Here is a 23,217-nt window from a genome sequence, read left to right as displayed (position 1 = left end):
TCGAAAATGTGGGAACAGTTTATCCCATCTGCTCTCTAATAATCCCCTAGACACTCATTTTCCAACAAGGTACCTTCCGCTTCTCTTGTAGTAACTATGCATTGTCCTTTATTTGGGTAGAATAATGACCTCTAAAACTGACAATATATTATTTTTTTCAATGTCTCTTATCTTACCTTTTAATGTAGCCTCAACGTGCCAGTGTTCTTTTATGTTTTTTCTAACTTCATTGAATTTTCTTGGCTATAATAGTATTTGAAAGGGTTTTTTGTTCTTGGCAATGTTGAAGCATAATTTTTGATCCAGCGCCTTTTAAAAGCAGGTTTAAATAAATGGTGAATATTACAGCTTTTGTGACTATTTTGGAATGCTTAGTCATGTGGATCAAACTTCCAGGAAGATCTAGTAAGGTTGTAGCTTCTTGTCATCTTGAGTGAAAAAGGCAAAGCACCGCCAAAGCCAGTGTCAGGCTTCAAGAAGCCAGCTATGTGCCAATTTTATGCACTCCATGTCTGACCAGTCTTCGTTACCTAACTTGGACTATTGTAGAGCTAAATATATTTTTGACCTCCTTTGCTGCAGCCAGGTTCAGGAAGATAAAGAAGCTGCTCATTCTCGCCTGGGAATCAGATGCATGTTCCATACTAGTGTCATATGTATTGTGTACCTGGCAGACCTTACTTAGTCAGCCATTCCTGTCTTTTTCCACAGTGACAGGAACCAGTTGCTAGACATGCCCTCCCACATTGTCACCCCCAAAGAAATTAAATCCAGACGCATAATAAACCTGTCAAGAACTAAGATAGCATGGCCAAAGCTGAAACATGTAAAAGCACAGGAGCTTAAAACACAGGGGCTAGACAGGGCACTTCAAGTCCATTAAGCAGTCCCTGTTCCTGCATACCCACAAACAATAACAAAGACGGCAGGTGAGGTTACTAGGACATCCAGCCAGTAAAATCCCATCTTCCAACGCCTTCATGCTCAGAACATTTCACTGTCAAAGTCTGCTACATTTAGGAAAACCAGATGAAAATGTAAGACATGGGTATAGCATGAGAAACAAAGGAGCATAAATGTGATCAGTGTATTCCATATCTAGGTGCCGGAATATGAGAAACTAACCCAAAACCCATCCTATCTTTTGTTAGATGGGCAGCTTTTTCACCAGCTTCCTGTAATGAAAAAAAAAAAAAAAAAACATACTTTTGTCCCTACATAGAAGGATATTGTCAGCCCTTTTCATCCATTGGTATGTTCAACTGACATCACAGTTCCTTATCCACAGCACATATAAATGAGAAACAGGTCAGCATAATTCAGCTATTGGCTCTTTTGCACTGAGTGGTGGGTTTTTACCTAAACACATGTTCACATCACCTACAAAGATGAGCACTGAAGGGCCTTGGCTGGCTGGACAATAATTTACTTTGCCAATGTTGTTTTCTTTACATTATTTACTGTTACTTATTTGTGAGTCATTCTTCTGCTTTTAAACTATGTCAAGGCTACATTAATTCAAATCTAATAGTAACTTTTCTCTGTGTCCATATGGAATAATATTTTCCTGTGATATTTTTTAAACCAGAAAGGGTTCATGTACCTGTCCTAAGAACATCTTCCTGCTAAAAAGCGAACAACGTTCTATCAAAGTTGTAAGTGATTGGTATTTTTTTCAGCTGTAAAATCTGTATAGCAAGCATTTGGCCACTATTATTAGGTTGGGCCATGGTTTGATGTGGCATATGCTTGCAAAATTAATAAATACAAAAATAAATAATCATCAAACCAGCTGGCTGAGGTCTTATCTATTGCCAGTGTTTGCTTCTCACATGTTGTTTTCAGCACTCGATGAGACTAGTGTACATAGCACATAGGCTCATAAACAATGTATGCACATATTTTATAAATACAGGGAGTGCAGAATTATTAGGCAAGTTGTATTTTTTAGGATTAATTTTATTATTGAACAACAACCATGTTCTCAATGAACCCAAAAAACTCATTAATATCAAAGCTGAATATTTTTGGAAGTAGTTTTTAGTTTGTTTTTAGTTTTAGCTATGTTAGGGGGATATCTGTGTGTGCAGGTGACTATTACTGTGCATAATTATTAGGCAACTTAACAAAAAAAAATATATACCCATTTCAATTATTTATTATTACCAGTGAAACCAATATAACATCTCAACATTCACAAATATACATTTCTGACATTCAAAAACAAAACAAAAACAAATCCGTGACCAATATAGCCACCTTTCTTTGCAAGGACACTCAAAAGCCTGCCATCCATGGATTCTGTCAGTGTTTTGATCTGTTCACCATCAACATTGCGTGCAGCAGCAACCACAGCCTCCCAGACACTGTTCAGAGAGGTGTACTGTTTTCCCTCCTTGTAAATCTCACATTTGATGATGGACCACAGGTTCTCAATGGGGTTCAGATCAGGTGAACAAGGAGGCCATGTCATTAGATTTCCTTCTTTTATACCCTTTCTTGCCAGCCACGCTGTGGAGTACTTGGACGCGTGTGATGGAGCATTGTCCTGCATGAGAATCATGTTTTTCTTGAAGGATGCAGACTTCTTCCTGTACCACTGCTTGAAGAAGGTGTCTTCCAGGAACTGGCAGTAGGACTGGGAGTTGAGCTTGACTCCATCCTCAACCCGAAAAGGCCCCACAAGCTCATCTTTGATGATACCAGCCCAAACCAGTACTCCACCTCCACCTCCACCTCCACCTTGCTGGCGTCTGAGTCGGACTGGAGCTCTCTGCCCTTTACCAATCCAGCCACGGGCCCATCCATCTGGCCCATCAAGACTCACTCTCATTTCATCAGTCCATAAAACCTTAGAAAAATCAGTCTTGAGATATTTCTTGGCCCAGTCTTGACGTTTCAGCTTGTGTGTCTTGTTCAGTGGTGGTCGTCTTTCAGCCTTTCTTACCTTGGCCATGTCTCTGAGTATTGCACACCTTGTGCTTTTGGGCACTCCAGTGATGTTGCAGCTCTGAAATATGGCCAAATTGGTGGCAAGTGGCATCGTGGCAGCTGCACGCTTGACTTTTCTCAGTTCATGGGCAGTTATTTTGCGCCTTGGTTTTTCCACACGCTTCTTGCGACCCTGTTGACTATTTTGAATGAAACGCTTGATTGTTCGATGATCACGCTTCAGAAGCTTTGCAATTTTAAGAGTGCTGCATCCCTCTGCAAGATATCTCACTATTTTTGACTTTTCTGAGCCTGTCAAGTCCTTCTTTTGACCCATTTTGCCAAAGGAAAGGAAGTTGCCTAATAATTATGCACACCTGATATAGGGTGTTGATGTCATTAGACCACACCCCTTCTCATTACAGAGATGCACATCACCTAATATGCTTAATTGGTAGTAAGCTTTCGAGCCTATACAGCTTGGAGTAAGACAACATGCATAAAGAGGATGATGTGGTCAAAATACTCATTTGCCTAATAATTCTGCACTCCCTGTAGTTTAAAATGCAGTATAATTCTTTTTTATCTGGAGCATTAGTCTGAGACAACTCATTATCATATTTTAAGCAAATATGATTTCTTTGCATTAAGAATCAAGCATTGGTGAAGCATGTTGGTCTTGCCTTTGTGACCTACTAGCCCTAACAATGGCTTTTGCATCTTCAAAACGGTGTGCTTTTTTCTTTTTAGTTAGTGAGGTGGTGGAAAGGAAGCAACAGAGTGGCCAGAAGTAACATTGGAAGTGTTGGATGCACTGACTGGAAAAGAGAATGTAGGACGGGCATATGAGGGACATGAAAACAGCATGGGAAGGGCAGACCAGACCACAGTAGTAACGGTGAGGGGCGGCAGTGGAGCGCACACAGGCGAGCACAGCAGGAAGGGGCACGGGTGACAGTGAGCAATGGAGGGGGGGAGACCATGAGGAAGATAGCTCAAAAACATATGGACTCCAGTGGAGTGTTCAACACAAAAGAAAAAAGTAGTGCTTGAAAAACAAGTCCCATAAGCAGACGTCCCCGCCAAGCAAAGAGTTTGCAAAGAAGAAATGCTGACAGGGAGAGGCAACACAACATGGACAAACTGGGGCAAGAATAATAAGAAGCAGGCAACTGAGTGTCACGAAAGACTACCAATGGTAAACATGGGCGGGCTCCAAGCCTGCCTATGTTGCTACAATATGCCTCTCAACAGACAGAGCATGCACTGTCTAGTAGGCTCAACCTAAAAACAACTGAATTTGGAAAAAAATGCATCTTGCTTGTTGTCTCAATTTGATGAAAATGTACAGCTGTTTGATTAAGATTTCCTCTCACTTATTTTCTTGTGAATTATTTGCACCTCTACAGAACCTTACTCTGTGATATTTAAGAATCAATATGATCTGAGAAGTTAAATTAAGGTTTATTTATGTGATATTCTCATTTATTTGTGACAGGTCAGGAGAAAACAGCGGATGTGGAAATGAATGAAGGGAAACCTCATGAACTTTTAAGAAGACGGAGTAGTGCAAGTTCCTTAGATTCCACAGTGTCATCGGGAATTGGAAGTATCAGCACCCAGACGTCTATACCAGATGATTTTGAGCAGTTTGAAGTTATAAAACAGCAAAAAGAAATCATTGAACATGGAATAGAATTGTGAGTGTGTTCCTAATTCTCTCAACGTGTGTTTTTATTTTTAAATTCTAAATGTTTATATATATAGTGGTTAGTTTGTGTCGAGTACCCTTGCTTCTAATTTATACTTACTCTTACAGATTCCTGAAACGATTTTCCTTAGGTGCCTGACTGAAATTTTGCAGCAGTGCTGAGTCACTAGGAGGAGGCATCACTTGCCACCCTCAGAAGCATCTTGTGACTCCACCAAAAGCAACAGGCAGGGTGTATATATGGGTTTTTGAGAGCCAGTGACATCCACAGGCTCGGCTGCCAGGGGTGTTCCTTAGTATTTTTTCAAAAAATTTAGAACGTTTCTTCACACACTAACGCTGGTGAAACACCCATATTGTGAGTGCCTGAGATGCCTTGTTTCATCTTGGTATCTATTGGAATTTAACCTTTGTGCCCAGAGGCATCCCAGAACAGTCTCCGGTAGGGAGGCCAAATTCATTTGGTCATACATGAAAGGGAGCTTTTGATCCCTCAGTGGCTGTTTGCCATGAAGTACAAAAAGCATAATCAGGCATAAGGTGCTCCTCAAGGCCCTCATCAGTGAGCTGAGTAGTGCTGATTTATTTTGCCAAAGTGACAGTGCCTTTTGGTATGCTGTCTCGAAGACTGGATCACTTGTGCAAAAATATTTTTTTCCTCACAAGACTCGCACTTAAGTCTTCAAACGTATTGTTGCTTCTTGTTAAATATTCAAATGCTCTTTGGGAGATAGTGAGCTTTGCTGTCCCTAGCCTTACAGAGATTTTGCTGTGATGGTATAGAAAATGTCAAGCAATATACTGACATGACACTTGGATGGTGTGTTTATATATAGGCATTGGGAGAGTCTCTGGTATCCAGCCTAGTACTACCATTCATGATATGCTGCATTAACTGCAAGATACAAGGTCTAACTGCATTTTGTATCTTCCTAATGGATACTTTCTCCTGCAGTGTCCACACAGTATGAAATTCCTTCAGGTGCCATACGGATCCAGAAACATCCCCACAGTCACAGTTCTCCTAGCTGCCACACAGCACCATTGAGCCTAGACCACTAATCTGCTTTCCCTAAATGAAACCTAATCTACCAGTACATGGCACCAGCTTGAGCACTGGAGGCAGATTATTTTCTTCCTTGCCTCCTTGACACAGGTCTACAGCTCTTCTTATAGATTTGCCAGTAAAATGTCTCTGCTTTTCAAAGGCAACTGAATTTAAATCGCTCCTCACAATATTTCAGGGTTGAAACCCTGTTGAAGATGCTGCTAAATTATGCTATTGTCTGACCCACATAAAACCTATATATGTAATAGAGGAGCCCAAAATGACCCCTTGGCCTATGATTCCCTTGGCCTTGGTACAACCAAAGGTCATCAGAGTAGGAGGCCAAGCTGTTTGGGATATGGCCTGCAGGGATAATCCAAAGCAGCCCCCGCACTTTCAGTTAATACTCAAGAGGGACAAGATGTTCCCGTGAATGCTTCCAGTAGAAAGCATATAGGAAGGAGAAGTCCACGTTAAAACAGCTTTCAGGAACAGTTGGAGTCCATGCAGTATTTCCTGATACTTTGCTCTTTCTCACCATTGGAAACTATTTCAGTGCTTAAAAAGAGGAACCAAGAATTCCTGACATTGCAGCAGGACCTCCTCTTAAGGATGACAAAGGTACACTCTAGGCCACTCCCAAAGGGTGGGCCTTCTCCTGCGGGTTTGACACTTCCATTGGCTATGACAACAATGCCACCAAACTCCATGCCTTCACACGCTTTGGCATTTCTGCCACTTCTGACAAAGCCAGTGCCTGCTAAAGCGCTGACCTTCTGCTCCCCCGACCTGGTACCTGCCAACACCACGGAGGTAGCCAGTTTTGGACACAACCGTCAAAACCTTTTTAGTCGAATGACATTGAGTGGCAATCGATAAAGTGCATACCTGCTTTGGTGACGTATCTTTGGCTTAGCCATCTCTGTGGAGTCTAGATATTTGCCCATTTGAAGTATCCTTTTTGGTTTGCCTCCACTGCCCTACGCATACATGTTTAAGGCTATGGCTATATGGAATTTAATGATTTGCAGGATGGTAACCTTTTACCCTCTCACAACACAGATGCTGCTGATACCTGGTATTTCAAATTGTATGTAGTCTAAAACAATCCACACAAGGGGACATCCCTTACGCCTCTGGGCCTCCTTCAGAGGAAGTCTCTTCATTTATTTAAGTGGTATAAAAAGCCTGAGAAGTGCTAGAACTAACTTTGCCTACCACTAAGCCAAATTTAACATTTTGACAGAAATTTTAAAGGGTCTCTCTGCAGTTTCAGTACCTGAGAGGAACCCTTCTCTGGCCTGGTAGCCCACAGACAAATAACCCAATGCTTATAGAAGAGGCAGCTTCAAATCCTGACAGACTTCCAGGCTCTTGCTCTCTTATTGAATTAGCAGGGAGAAACATGCTCTGTTTCTCTCTTTCAGGAGGCCAAATAGCTCTGGCATTGGACACAGGATTTTTTTTTTTTTAGCAGGTCCTTTGGCGAGGAAGGAGATTCACATAGCATTCTTTCTGACAAGAATGCTCTCTGCGATCTACCAGCGAGAGTTAGCTCAGGAAATACTGGACCAGGTGTTTGCCCTGATGGGATTCTCGCAGATCGATCGCTTTGCGACTACTGTGAACAGAAGGTGACCCCTGTTTTTCACCAAGACATTATCCAACCAAAGCTTGCGCATGGTTTCACTTATTCTTCACTGGACACACTTTCTGTATTATGCCTTATCACCATTTCTCTTTATTCTGTGGGTACTTAAAAAGACAGGCTACACTAGAGTAGAGTGATTTGGATAGCGCTTGTTTGAACACAGTGGTTTATACTAGCAAATGGTCTGCGCACACTTTTGATGTTGCGCTAAGTCACAATTTCTTGCATTCGAGCCTCACTCACATTCTTCAGTTGACTATCTCTAGCAGAGAAGTGCCTGAAGATCCTCACTACCACTTCAAATTACTTTTCATGCCTGACCGTGGTTCTCTTTTCAAAGTTCTTGTGGTTGTTCTAGTGAATGAAGCTCAATGCTTTTACAAATATGTGATGTAGTACCTTGTTCTAAAAAATGGAAATAAGAAAAGCATCTTTTACTGGTATTTTTAGGGCACAAATAAGGATCCAAGAAATATATGATTTTTTGTGGTTTTAAGGAGGTAACATGCAGTATCAGTACAAATTTATATCGTTTAGCCAATATCCTGCTTCCTGTAAATTTTTGTAAATGTATGGCAGTTAACTCTCTCTAGAAAGTAGGCTCATATAAGTAACCTCCTCCCTTAAACCTAAGTGTAATATGTAAAGAATACACTTGGCTGCAGTTGTGGCTTCAGGTTGCCGACCCGCACACAATTTCTCACAGGAATAAATTTACTCTTCTTTCTTTCTGCGCATCGTTCCTATCTACAAGGTATCTGACTTCCATGTACCTTCACTCATTTCTGACCATCTTCTCAGAGGCTTCGTCCAGTAGGAGTGCTTTCCAGGGCCAGGCTACCAAGAGCCCTTCATTACTATTGCAATCCAACACCAACATTAAATATTGTCCAGTCTGTACTGGCCTGGCATCTTCTAAGCAGTCCATTTTTTCATACACAATATTTTGTTTCCACAAGGCAAGCCATGCCCTAACGGGTAATCTGACTAGTCTTTTCACATTGGGAAAACTAACCACAATGTCCTTGAAAAGTGGAATTTGCAACAGCGTTATCTATACATCAGACTGTAATTACTGTTTCAGTTGTGACTCCTTCCCAGGTAACCAAGTGTAAAATCTGTGCAGTTTAATCTGTTGTTTCTTCATTCGCCAATCTTGTTTTGATACTTAAACCTCTTTTGCTCCTAGGGAGAGCTTGCTATTTTATTTGTTGTTTATTTTTTTTTAATTAGTGTCCCATTGTTTAACTAACGCGTTAGATGGTTGTACTTCTAGATCTGCATAGTGAGAATATTCAGTTAAATTGTACACAGCCCTGCCCTGCCTATGTAGTTACAGTTGTGTGGCAAAGAATTGAAGAAAAAGTGTTCTACTAACCTGTCTGTCACAGCCATCTGGTCATCACCTTTACATTCATATTCATCGCCACAGCAGGATAAGGCAGATACTGTTGGTTATACCGAGAACCTAAGTCAGACAAGATATACGTGAACTAAGAGGCATCAGAGGATGTTGAATCTGTTAGTGAAAGGAGAGAAAACATAGAAGATGGGTGAATCAGGATGAGAAAGGAGTTCGGGAGGCACAAGAGACGCACCTGTCACAGTGTGTGTTAGAGAAGGTCAAAAAAGACCAAAGAGGGCTGTTCCTGAAGAAGAGCAACTAGCAGAATACCAGTGTCCACTGCTATACTGGACTCAGCAGCCATGTAGAAACAGGTGCTGGAGTCCTGCTGTCCAGGTCCCGAAAGTTGGATTGCGACTTCAGCCAAATGTGGTGGGAGTGGTTGAGAATTAATAAGCTTCAGTAGTCACAAAGGGGAACAGACAACACATGTGACTCTATTTTTAAGTGTTTAATATCACTATGAAACCTCAGGAAGGAAGATGTTATTTCTTCGGGGAAGACCTCAAAGTATAATTACAGAGCAAAAAGAGGTCCCACAAAAGGACTGGTGACAAGTGTGCACACCCCACATCCTACCACATCCCTGTAATTTCTTTCAACAGATGTATATTCTCTTTGGTTTTGAGAGAACATAAAGACTTGACCCCCAGACGCTATTTCAAATACACAAACCAAGAGCCCAGAAACTACGGAAGCAAGAATCCTCACTGACAAGTTCAAACCTCATGTGCAGCCGTATCAGGTCTAATAACAATAAAAAGTTCTGAGAGCTGTTCTTGTGCTTTTTGACATATTCAGAAACACAGTCAAAGGTAATTGATTTTCAACTACCCATGTTATAATTTAGTTTTCACTGTTTTTTACAGATAACTACAGACAGAAAACAGTGTGTTTCCTGTCAGCATTTATTTTTTAAAGTGAAAACATACAGTAAATTATGCTTCTTGTGAGTGATTTTTTGATGTTGTCCTTCATGAATTCCAGGCCAACAGATGAGCAGATAAACAGCACAGGGAGTTAAAACAGTATGAGATTTCCTTAAATACAGGCATATGCTAACATATATTTGTATAGAATAGGGCATAGTGTTTTGCTATATTAGCTGTTTAATTTGCTAAAATGCAACAGTAAACTCAAAGGTATGAGTGCATGGTTTTCAGTTAAATAAATGTTGAAATATACAATTTTACTACTCTATTTGCTCTTGAAACATAAAATAAATATGGATTAACACCAGTAAGGTAAGAAATAAATATGAATAAATAGAGAGAAAAATGTTAAAAAGATAAATACCATAACACTGGGAGCCTTAATTATGGGGTACGCTCCTCTAAAGTGTCTGTAGTTTTTTAGCTGCATTAATATTCATGCCCTTTAAACCTCTAATGCATTTCATTTATTTAGATGGAGGTCGGTGTCTTTTTTAAATTTGTTTTATTTGTATTGAGCGGGTACAAATAAAAGACAAAACCTAACTCTGCCCTGTAGAGGGTAGTGCCAATCCACAGATTATAAATCAGAAAGAATACAACACTGCTGATGCATTAAAGTGCTCCATGCTGCATTATTCACATTTGAGAATTCAGAATTGTACAGCTACAACCCAAGGGCTGCTGATCTGCTGCACTCTTGCAGGCAGTCTATTTTATCTTATAAAAGGCATATTATACAAGGATTACTTTAAACAAATTTATCACACCATGAAGAAGCAAGGGTAAAGTGCTATATTGGTGTCTCCATGTTGCCATTTCTACAGGCTGGACAGCACAATCTCTTAATTTTGTTTTTAGATATATATTTATTTGTAAAAAAAAATAGTGTCAAAGTATATTCTCTTTTCAAATGTCCTTCACAATCACTATCATAGATGGCTGTAGTCTTTATTTATGACTTCAATTAATATTCCAAAGAACTAGGTTTCTGGTAAGAAATGTGTTAGAGGAGAAGTAGTAAGCAGTTTTGCTAGCAGACAGGCAGAAATGATTTCATGTGGTGTGTGGTAGGGGTTGAGTGAAATGTTAATTGTGCAGAATATCTTTTTGTTGTGTGTTTGGAAGGAGGCATTGAAATCATGCAGGATTTTGTTTTGTCTGTTGCTATCTTGAGGTCATCAAGGGCTTGCTTGTTAGGTATCATGATGCTTAGGCCACGAAATTTCACTTTCTACTAAAATGGGTGAGGTTCTGCTTCTCGCTGAAGCAAATGGGTCGGAGTGATGTGGAGGACTGGGAAGTGGGACAACAGATTTGATGCTGTGGGAACAGTAGTGTTAACAAAGATATATTGTGTACTCACATGAGATGGAGTTGAAAAGTAGAACCAAGTCATGATTGATCTGGTGAAGAAAGGGATAGAGTTTGGTGCAAGTAAACCATGTGCTCTGTTATTCAATACTGTAAAGTCTTCATCAGTAGGGGCAAGTACTGAAGGTGAAAGCATAAATGGAAATGGTTTTCAGTTCTGGTAGTTCAGTGATAATCCTTGAACATTTTTATATTGTTTTATTCATTATGGCAGTTGTGATTTTTTTGTTTATTTTCAAACTGCATGAAGAGTTAATAGGACCACCAAATAACGTGTCAATGCTTCCTGTTTACTACTTGTCTGTGACAAAGAAATAATTGGTTTCTGAAATATATTTATGTTCTCATTAACAGATTTAATAAGAAACCAAAGAGAGGCATACAATATCTTCAAGAACAGGAAATGCTTGGTTCCACACCAGAAGACATTGCACAGTTTTTACACCAAGAAGATCGCCTTGATTTTGTAAGTTGCAAAAGCTAATATTGATAGCAAGAGTATTTGTTAATAAATTATTATGTTTTGTGTTAATCCGTAATGTTGTGTTACACTTCGCTCTGTTAACTTTTGTGCGAGTGACTCCATCAGTCACTTTATGAATAAAAGCAAATGCAAAACTATTCTACCAACAAAAAGTAACTCTTTTCTTTTTGTTCACCTCCTCAACACTGATTTACAATTTACTTTCTCTGAACAAAATCTTTAGAAGAAAGAGAAACTAAAATCTAAATCACAAACACAACTCCCCATCACCCAAGCAACCTGATTCCCACAACCATAAGTTACTTAAAAAAAATGCACACTGACTGTGGAAGAAGAAACAAGAATTTAAAAACACTGGGGAAAAGCAATCTTACCTGTTCCCATACTTCCAGGCTAGAGGAGCTGGTTTTCCTATTTACCCGACAACTCATCATCTTGGTAACTCCATTGAGTAGCATCTGTGTCATAAGGGGAGAATAAGGGGAGAACGAAGAAGAGCGCTGCTGTTCACCGACTACCTCCGTACACAACACACCCCACCCTGCCCTGTCTTCTATTGCTACAACCCAGGAAAATGACTAAGCCTGGCCAAGGCTTGAATTTGGAGTGCAATCAAGCTTCTCTGGTATGGTAACATCAAGTCCCAGGGTTATTGACTTAATCCTGGAAGAGATGCTTTTATGTGGGGGTTATTCTTTCACAAGCCATTACAAAGAAGAAAAGTCTGAGCTGTTTTTGAATAAGTTTGAATCCACGCACTTGCCACTGAGCAGCAACTAAAGCAGAGGATATGATAGAAGAAATCCATGTGCCTCTTATTGAGCTTCTTGCTGTCTTTTATCTAGTCCAACAGAAAAATATGAACAAGCTTTATAGCTTTCCAGGAAAAGAGGTATTTGCTTACAAAGGCACTTGATGCTGAGTTTCTCAAACTAATTTTCAAGCAAAATCTGTTGACCCAATGCGACCAGCGGACACTCAGAAAAACTGAGAGTATTACAACAGGACTACCATTAAGTGGTATCCTCTTCTGGGCATCAGTTAGCTTTTGACCAAATCTGCAGATTAATCGAGGGGGATAGATGAAAACACAGTTAAGGATTACACTTTCGGTATGTCGGCCTACACCTAAGACTACCAGCATCTCTAAAGAATGGCGATTCAGTGTTAGTCCTGCTCAACATTATCTTTACCATGCTGCATCATAATGTCACCATGTATAACAATGTAAATCCCAGTTGTAGGTAGTTCCCTAATGTGAAGTCTGTGGGTTTGCAGGAAAAGAGGGATTTGCTGACTCTGGTCTGGACATCAATTGTTTTGGTAGGGCAGAGTGGACTAGCATGATACTTCAGTGCCACACTTGGATTTGCTTCATTTGGGTTTGCACCGGCCACAAAGCAGCTTCCCCAACAGTTTTGCCTCTTTCGTAGCTTTGGAAGGGGATTCCAACAGCAACAGCGCCTCACCTTGCCACACCAACAACAAGCCTCCCAAGTCTTTCAAAGCAGATGTTGGGGATCCTGCTGTCAAAGTCCAGGCCACCAGTGGCAAATAACTACCAAACCCCTGTCTCTATCCACAGATCTGACCTTTCCAGTGTATTTTCTGCAACATGTATTTTTTTTATGTTTGGTGGCTGCGCTATACAAATTGGGAAATGCCTCTCCTCTATTTCTGTGCTATCCTTCTTATTTTTTCCATCCATGCACTATCTCAGGCTGCTCCTCTCCATGTGCTTGGTGGACAGATGAGATCCCTTACCTTAATCTCCGTGGAGTAAAATAATAGAAGAAGTGCCAGTGCTCCTCACAGTCTTTGAAAATGGAAAGTAGTTTTAGAATTATATGGTGGTAAAAGTGAGACTTTGGCCCTGTTTCATCTGGGTACCAAAAGACAGATTTGTATTAAGCTGTACAGGCGAGTACCTGGCCAAGACTCTAGGTCTCAATTGTAGATCTCCACCCCTGCCTTGTTCCCTTTCAGTATATTGAGGTTTGCCTTCATTTATTATTCATACACAGCAGCATGATGGGGAAATAAGTGGTAGCCGACTTTTATTGCAATCCTCATGAATATTTGCAAGCCTTTGGGATGTAAAGGACCACAACCTCATATAAAAAAATAAGGGAAGGAAAAGTCTAACTTTCTTTATTTAAAATGACTTGACAAAGCAAGAAGCACTAGGGCACTTAGTGGACAAATGATAGAAAATGGATGAAAAGGGAGCTTATTGTCTTAATTGCAGATTTAACAACATTTGAGCCATGGCCAAGTAAGACCTTGATGACCTGTACTGCTAGATGACTGTGTCTGTCTCACAGAGAAATCACAGAATGGTCAGGTTATTGCTTTCACTATCCCTTCTGATTATATATTTTTAGGTAAACCCTGTTTTTCAAAGATTTTTAGAGGGGTCAGGAGGATAAGTAGTTAAGAGTCCCTAGGGTCCATCAAAAAATATATTAATTTGATGTTCCTTTAGGCATGTGGGCTCAATTTAAAGTTATGAAAGTTTATGCAAAGATTCCAGCATGAAAAAGAAGTGAAGACATGACAATATAAGTTTTCCAGCAGCCTTTGACCATAGGAATTTAAGTTCAGATCATTGTGCCTGAAGGATGTGGGGGTAATGTTTTTATCTACAAAACGTCCTTCCTATCCTAAACAAGGCCTGTCTAGCTAAGCTCCATGTGAGCTGTTCAATCGCAACTTAAAACATATTTTAAGACCAACCACTTTCTCAATACAGTCCAGGCAGACTTCATAGCTCAGTAGAGGAGAGCTGGAAGAGTTATGACAGGTAAATGATGAGGATATCAATGCCATGCCCTTTTGGATTATGCAGGAGCGTCTTGAGTCAATGTGCCTCAGGTTCCTGACAGTGTACCCATAGAGTAATTTCAGGACTGTTCTTTGTTGGCTCAATTTTGGTGCTCTAAACCATTGCTATATTGCCATATTGTTGTTTAGGGAGAGTAATATTTTTTGTGAATTGTACCCCCTTTAAAGGGGCAACATTTTTTTAATGCAATTGTTTAATTGCTGAGAAAAAGGAAGCTATTTCCTATATGAAATGTACATAATTGATTGTGTAGAGCTTAGTAAACTGCACTTTAACCTCTTAGCTGCTGGGCCTCCCCCCCAGGTGCTGAGCCCATTTTTGACTGTTTGGGGGTAGTTCGCGCTTAGGCCTTCAATGACTTATTGTCCACATAAGCTATCCACACCAAATTTGCATCCTTTTTTTCCAACATCCTATGGCTTCTAAAGGTACCCAGAGTTTGTGGGTTCCCCTGGAGGAGACCAAGAAATTAGCCAAAATACAGCTAAAATTTCGTTTTTTTCAAACAAAATGGAAAAAAAGGGCTGCCAAAGAAGGCTTGTGGTTTTTTCCCTGGAAATGGGACCAACAAAGGGTTTGCAGTGCTAAAATCACCATCTTCCCAGCTTTCAGGAACAGGCAGACTTGAATCAGAAAACCGCATTTTTCAACACAATTTTGGCATTTTATTGGGACATACTGATTTTTTACCATTTTTGGTGCTTTCAGCCTCCCTCCAGTTAGTGATAGGAATGGGAGTGAAGCCAGTACTGCATCCCGGAAAGCTACGCATTTCTGAAAAGTAGACAAAATTCTGAATTCAGCAAGGGGTCATTTGTGTAGATCCTACAAGGTTTTTCTACAGAAATAAAAAAATATTGAAATTAAGCTGAAAAAAAACAGCCATTTTTCTCCAATGTCAGATGTTTTAAAGCAATATACCGTTACGTGTGCTGAACTCTTCTGGTTGTGGGGATATATAGGGCTTGTAGGTTCATCAAGATCCCTAGGTACCCAAAGCCAATAAATGAGCTGCACCTTGCAATGGGTTTTCATTCTATACCGGGTATACAGCAATTCATTTGCTGAAATATAAAGAGTGAAAAATAGGTATCAAGAAAACCTTAGTATTTCCAAAATGGGCATAAGATAAGGTATTGAGAAGCAGTGGTTATTTGCACATCTCTGAATTCCGGGGTGCATGTGAATTACAGGCCATTTCTTAAATAGACGTCTTTTTTACACACTGTCTTACATTTGGAAGGAAAAAATGTAGAGAAAGACAAGGGGCAATAACACTTGTGCTATTCTGTGTTCCCCCAAGTCTCCCGATAAAAATGGTACCTCACTTGCGTGGGTTGGCCTAATGCTCGCGACAGGAAAGGCAACATGGACACATCACATTTTTACATTGAAATCTGACGTGTTTTTTGCAAAGTGCCTAGCTGTAGATTTTGGCCTCTAGCTCAGCCGGCACCTAGAGAAACCTACCAAACCTGCGCATTTTTGAAAACTAGACACCTAGGGGAATCCAGGATAGGCTGACTTGTGGGGCTCTCACCAGGTTCTGTTACCCAGAATCCTTTGCAAACCTCAAAACATGACCAAAATTACCCTTTTTCCTCACATTTCGGTGACAGAAAGTTCTGGAATCTGAGAGGGGCCACAAATTTCCTTCCACCCAGCGCTCCCCCAAGTCTCCCAATAAAAATGGTACCTCAGTTGTGGGGGTAGGCCTAGCGCCCGCAACAGGAAATGCCCCAAAACACAACGTAGACACATCAAAAATTCACAAAGAAAACAGAGCTGTTTTTTTGAGAAGTGCCTAGCTGTGAACTTTTGGCCTCTAGCTCAGCCGGCACCTAGGGAACCCTAGCAAACCTGCACAGTTTTGAAAACTAGACACCTAGGGGAATCCAAGATGGGGTGACCTTTGGGGCTCTGATCAGGTTCTGTTACCCAGAATTCTTTGCAAACCTAAAAATGTGGCCAAAAAAACACTTTTCCCTCAAATGTCGGTGACATAAAGTTCTGGAATCTGAGAGGAGCCACAAATTTCCTTCCATCCAGCATTCCCCCAAGTCTCCTGATAAAAATGGTACCTTACTTGTGTGGGTAGGCCTAGTGCCCGCAACAGGAATAAATCACACAACGGTCGATGTCGGTCCTTACATGAGGCAACTGTTAACCCTGGGGTGATCCATTCCTGACGCAGGCACTAGGTATAGGCACTCAAGTGGGGTAGTGTTTTTATTAGGACAGGTGAGGAATCACTGGGTGGTAGGAATTTTGTGGACCGCAGCATATTCCTGTAGTTTGTGTGACAGAAATGCAAGTTTTTATTCCACATTTCAGCTTTGCAGGGTATTCTGGGTAAAATACTTTGGGGAATCCACACAAGTCACACCTCTGTGGACTCCCCCGGATGTCTCGTTTCCAGAAATGTTTGGGTTTAATATGTTGGCCTATATGGCCGCCGAACCCAGGACCAAAAACACAGGTGCCTGCCTTACAAAACCAGTTTGTTTTGTGATAGATAATTTTGATGTCTTCACAATACAATTTGGGCGGTGGAATTTGGGGCTGAACTAAATTGGGGAGCTCCCAAGAGAGCACCCTCTCTGTGCTTGCCGCCGCATTCACCTGCTCTCTGGGTTGGGCTAACCCACTATTACCCTGTTGCACAGACTGTGCTTGCGAAGGGACACCAGGACTGCCCTCATCACCTCCCTTACAATTTTCTGGAAGAGGAGTTTTCCATTGGGACTCCTCCGACTGAAAAATCACTCCCAGAGTCTGCGCCATTGTCCCATCCCTCAAATGCTGTCTCAGTATCTGCTGTCTCAGTCTCTGATCCTATGTCAGAGCTGTGCTCTATAACCCAAGTGACGGCGTCAGCAGCAGTCATCCATCAAGATGCCATCTCTGCTATTGGCTAAACTGTTGCTCTAAAACACTAGCCTACGTAGACAGTCACAAAATTGCTGGTGTGGGGGTGTGATACGTGCAACAGTAGAGGCCACCTTACCTGCGCTTCTTCCCTCAATCAGCACGTTCTTTCAAGACACTCAAAAAACACTTTGTCACATACCATTCGTCACAGTCTTTAGCACCTCCTGCGCCCAGTCCAACAGTCATTGGTGCTCCCACTCCCATGTCCTCCTCCTCGGAATCCCTCATTACCACCCAGCAAAAGTGCTCTTCATCTCTCCATAGCCACCCCCCACCCCGCACATACATTTCATTTGTATTATAGCGCAGGTAATGGCTGACTTTACTAATGCACTCTGCTATTTACATAAAATACAGATTTGCTCTTTGCAGTAGGCATATAAACCTTCTGCTCTTCTTTATGGCACTGAAACTGCCACTAGACAAAAGTCTGATCCTTTTATAGCAGAAACATAATCACAAGACTTACTTGACTTTTTTATTGCTGCCTAAAAGCTGCAGTTGAAATGCATCAGTTGAAGTATGTGCATCGCTTTAAAGACTCAAGCTGTCTGGTTTTCCTGGGGGCGGATCGCAGCCCCCAGGGAAACCACACATGCATTGACAAAAGTGATCTATATATATATACCTATATAGATCTAAACATTTTTGGGTAGTTGTAGGGTTTCCTTGGAGGCCAAAATGGCCCCCAGGGAAACCCTACAACTACTAAAAAAGTATTGCCCCCCCAGGGGGTCGCCCTACCCTCGGACGGCCCCCTGTCAATTTATTTTTTATTAGCCCCTGGGGGTGGCACGATCGAGCGCAATCGCGCCCCTCCCCAGGGGGGCACCAACCTTCAATTAAAAAAATATGGCGGGGGCGTTTTCCGAGGGGGCAGACCCCCCGTCCCCCCCCCCCCAAGTGAAATCCCTGGTGTCTAGTGGCGTTTCCTGGCCCTCAATCGCAGCTGTGCCGGCCGCTTCCTGCTCCGACAGGGAAAACAACAATGTGACGAGAGGCGCGCTGACGTCACAAAGGGGTGGGTGGGGGCAGGGGGAGACACGTAAGAGCTTCCGTGTCTCCCAGGGGTTTAAAAAAAATTATAAATCCTCGGGTGCAACGCACCCAAGGATTTTCTAACCCCCTCCCTGGTGTCGGCCACTGGTCGTGACCTGCACCAGGGAGGTAGTGTGCCGACGCCCGCACCAAAGGTTTTAATGTTTGTGTTTATTTGTTTATATCTTGGATTTCTGTTCAGAACAATCAGCCAAATTTGCTATGAGAAAAGATTGTTTGCAACAAGTAAATATTATGGAATAACTGTATACATGAGCTCTTTAGCCCTCTTTTATCACCATTGGAGAATAAGATTACCTTTTCTGGAGTACTCCCCAAATTGCTTGTATTGTGTTTCACATAGAAAGGACTTCAAAGGAAAGCCATAAAGCTACAAGAGATAGACTAAACAAAACCGCCTTATTGAAACAAACAATCTAGTTAGCACTTCTGAACATCAGTCACAAAGAGAAATTTTTACAGTTGCATGGGACCAAAACAAGTCAAAACCTCAAATTCAGTTTGAGAATTTTTCATGAAATAAAATAAACAAACCCTGTACTTGGTGTTGCTGATCTTTTTTCACCGACTGCTGTATCGAAAGGAGCTCTTCAAAATTGGTTTTGAGAACAAAATGATTTTAGTTATCCGTATATAACCGACTTAATGCTAAAGTTTTTAAGCTTGTTAGTTTACTTGGGCTGGGACATCGGACTTTAGCACTGACCTTTCTGTACCTTTGAATATTTAACACAATAGAGAAACAATATAATAACATATGTTATGAAATATGAATTGACTTTAACTCTTTGTTTCCTCACAGACCCAAGTTGGAGATTTTTTAGGAGACAGCAGCAAGTTTCACAGGGACGTGATGTACTCTTATGTTGACCAGCTAGATTTTATGGGGAAAGACTTTGTTTCAGCTTTACGTATGTTTTTGGAAGGATTTCGACTGCCAGGAGAAGCCCAGAAAATTGATCGACTCATGGAGAAATTTGCTGCCCGATATCTAGAATGCAATCAAGGGTAGGGTCTCTGTTAAATTTTTAAATTAGGATGATAATACTGTTGCCAAAATGTGTGCTTTGCCATAGTAATGCAGAAGATTTTTATTGTAAAGCAAACCACCAAAGGTAGTCTACAAGATACTTATAAGCACAAGAGAAAGGCAGGTTTAGAATTAGTGAACATAGGGGAATATTATAAGCAACACAATTGCATATAGTGAGACAGTGGACACACAGGAAAGTACATAAACAATGGGCCTTTACAGACAGGGCACTACTGGGTACATCAATATGGGACTTGCTTTGACTGACAAAGGAACACAGATACCATAATGTGTACCATAGCCAAGTCATGATAGATGAGTGGGACTGGAAGGCGATGTCTTGTAAAATAATGTTTTCACAGGCCATAGGAGGTAGGTGGGTGAGCTAGGATGCGCTTTCATCGGAAGACAGGTTTCGCCTGGCATGAACTATTGCCCATTCTGCCGCAGGTAGAGAGACTATGATGAAAATAGTTCCATACTGGTACTAAATACCAGCCAGTGTACACAATCGGTACCCCAGGAGGGGTGGTGGGGCTGTGGAATAGATATATTGCTTAATCTTCTATGGCACTGCACCCAAGTTAACGTGCTATTGGAAAAATGTATTATAAGACATTGGTAAGATAACCATGGTCCTGATACCACTCTTCCCAGCATATACTCTGTTTTGCTTCCCTATCAGACAAATGTTTCCATTGCTTTCACTTACAGGTAGTTAGACAGAGCTTCTATTCAGCACAGCACGCTAAGCAGTTCTCTCTCTATGGGATATTTCAGAGAAAAGAAGCTGGTTATTTCAGATTTGGGATTTTCTGAGAAACTAACAATGTCCCTGCAGCATAACAAATGAGATTTTCTTGATGCATACTCCCTGTTTATATCATTTCTTTCTGCAGAGTTATAGAACTAACCTGCTCCAAAAACCTAAGAGTGTTAAGCATTTTGACCTAACTATGCCACAATGCATTCTGAGACGAAATAACCCCTCTGAGTTGGGTGGGTGGTGTTAGAAAGGTGTCTGAGCATTTACAAATACCACTAGGAGAAATACCACCAGGCATGTAGCGGAAATTTTTTCACATTGCTATAGGTGTGTCTTTTTTTGTACTTTTGCACATGTTAAGGAGAGGTTGACGTGCGTTGAGCTTGTACACTACCTTGCCACCGGCCTCAGGGTTTCAAGTGCTTGCAATGGTTTTGTTTGTAAATCTTAAAATATTACTAAAACAAAGTCCACTCCTAAAATGACATGCTTCCCATCCCCTTTAACGGCTCCATGTTTAGATGTTATCCCACAATATAAAGATAGCCCTCCAGAAATTAAAAGCTGGAATGTGGAGAGTCATATCTGACTAATTTGTCGGGAAGTAAATTGAGTACTTTGACAATTGCTAACAAAGGTATGGACTGACAGAAGCAGCAAATAAGACATTAGGTAATGCAACTGAAAGTTAGGGAGTTGACTCAAGAAAATAAATTACTTAAAATGTATCTGGGAACAAAGGATGGAAATCCAGTGCCTGTAGTGTAATAGATATGTGAATTGAGATACGGAAAAAGCCTAGGTAAGGAATTCTCCAATACTAAGCAGGACTTACTGTGGAGAGAGAGTATATGAATCTTGCCTTTTGGTCAAACAGACGGAATTCTCAGTAAAACGTTTCATTCCAAATAAACTCTACAAAATGTATTCATAGATGGTTGATAGGTGATTGAATGGATTTAGGGTGGAGGTGGCTCTCACACGAGTGGTGTGCTTCCCCAATATTAACTACTTAATGGAAGAAAGTGCTAGCATTTATTAAATCAGTAGTGATTTTCATTGTAGAATCAGGCACAATTATAATTATCTTAGGAATACATCAGATGGGCTGTAAATACATTTTAAAGGTGCTGAAGGCTCATATTCTAACTATTGTTACTGGCCAAAATGATTATTGCATGGCGGTGGAATCTGAAATAGAATTTGACACAATGGTGAAGGAAAGGTTGTCAGCATGTATACATCCTGAAAGTGACGATTTCCTGGTTATATAGCAACTAATCCTACAGTATAGGGATGGAGGATAAGTGTTTAATATCCTGTTTCCCATAATCACTCTGGTATAGCTGTCAACTCCTGCTCCTAAACCTGCATTGGCCCTTTTATACTCGACACCAGTGCCAATGCCATCAGCATTGGAACAAAATGCAGTGCTAATTCCAATATCTGACACTGAACCAACTTCAGCCCGATCTCGACTAGTGTTGCTCTAAGAGATTACCAAGGTGCAATTGGTCATTTAGCCCTAATGTGTACCAATGGCTCTACCAGGGTAGATGCATCCACAGAGGCTTCACTATCCTTGGTTTCGACCGAGAACAGGTTACACCCCTGTAGGAAGCTGGCTATCTGTGCATTGTACCAATGTAGGGATGCCCCATACAGCTAGTACAGGCGATGTTTATTGGTTGACAGAGGTTAAAGTAACAACCCTAAATGCTCTCCTTTGTGATAGTGTGGGCAAGCAGTTTAGGCTTATCAGAGGGTAGTGCGAAGCATTTGTTGAACACAGATTCAATAAATGACACAGACACTTGAGAAGAAACTTGAGACCGTTTTTAAAAAATAGCATAGATTTTTGTCTCAATTTAGACACCATGATTTTCAAGGCGAGTTAGCGATATTTCAACAATTAGAAAATACAGCTGTCAGATTTGAAGAATGAACCTTGAACTCTGTAATGTTATCCTATGGGGATATTGCACAAGGTCACTTGTCCAGGACTTACAGGATTGTTCTTCTGGACTTAAGGGATGTAGGGGCCAAAATCCTTAGGACCACAAGCAGTTTCGGGCTACCTGTCCTGGTCTGTCAGGAAGCAGAGGTGCTCCTGTCGGTGGTAGCCTCGGAAGCTATGCGTTAAAGTCAGTTGGAGCAGTATCTGTAAATAAAGGGTTGCAATTGGGGACTGGTTGACCAGTCCAGCTGAACCCAATGGAAGGCTCCGTTCTTGAGGGTCTCTGGGGGCCAGGGGCACCCTCGGTGGACTCAAACTAGGATTCTGGGGTTCAGGTGCAGAGGTGTTTTGTCTGGTGGGACACTGGCTTTAGAGACAATCACTTTTTGGCTTGACCTGTTGATGGGAGGAAAACAAGACAGAAGGGGCGCTGCCGGTGCTGGCCTTGATGTTGCTGACGTCCTTGTCGGTAGGTCGGTCCTGGCGGTGTAGGTGTTTGACCTGGACACTAAACAAGCCTTGGTGCATGCAGCTGGCTGCGGGACTCCGGGTATTGTTGCACCAAGGCTCTGGGCACGCTCAGCATCTCGAAGACGGGCTAGGTCAACGGGGCTGAACTACTGGACACTCAGGATTCTCTTCCTGGCGAGACACTCAGTTGATGGACCCGATGGTCAGCAAAACAGATAACCAGACAGTCACTGTTGGTGCCTGCTGTTGCAGGGAAGTGGCTCCTCCACTCAAAAGGAGATGCTGACTAGGGGGGGGAGGGGGCGAAGTAGTTGCAGTCCTAGAAGCCTCTGAGCGGATACACAGCTGCAGGACGAGTCGGTCTTTGCCATTGTCGGGACAGGAGCAGGAAAAGTTTTGCGCCAGGTCTATAGCTGGTCCATAGTTCTTACGTCTTCAGCTCTTCTTTGTCCTCCTTTTCTTTGTAGCCAAGCGCATCAGAGTTCTTCATGTCAGAGGGCCACCTAAATATTAAATTCTTGGCATCTAAGGGATTGTAGACTAGTAGCCAATCGATCCCCGCCCCCACATGCCCTTTTCTTGTGGGGAGTGAGCATAACCCTGGCCCATAGTTCCTAGT

General features: G+C 41.6%; 1 protein-coding gene across 1 annotated transcript in view; it reads left to right on the top strand.

The window, feature by feature from the left end:
• Positions 1–23,217, top strand: part of ARFGEF2 (ARF guanine nucleotide exchange factor 2) — a 557,551-nt gene that overhangs the window by 186,716 nt on the left and 347,618 nt on the right. The window contains exons 14-16 of the mRNA XM_069243445.1: positions 4,430–4,631; positions 11,407–11,518; positions 19,174–19,379. Of these exons, the coding sequence (XP_069099546.1) occupies positions 4,430–4,631; positions 11,407–11,518; positions 19,174–19,379 (520 nt within the window). The remainder of the gene's footprint in view (positions 1–4,429; positions 4,632–11,406; positions 11,519–19,173; positions 19,380–23,217) is intronic.

Source organism: Pleurodeles waltl, chromosome 7 (assembly GCF_031143425.1).
Source record: "Pleurodeles waltl isolate 20211129_DDA chromosome 7, aPleWal1.hap1.20221129, whole genome shotgun sequence".
Classification (NCBI taxonomy): domain Eukaryota; kingdom Metazoa; phylum Chordata; class Amphibia; order Caudata; family Salamandridae; genus Pleurodeles; species Pleurodeles waltl.
This window is presented reverse-complemented; position numbering and strand designations above follow the sequence as displayed.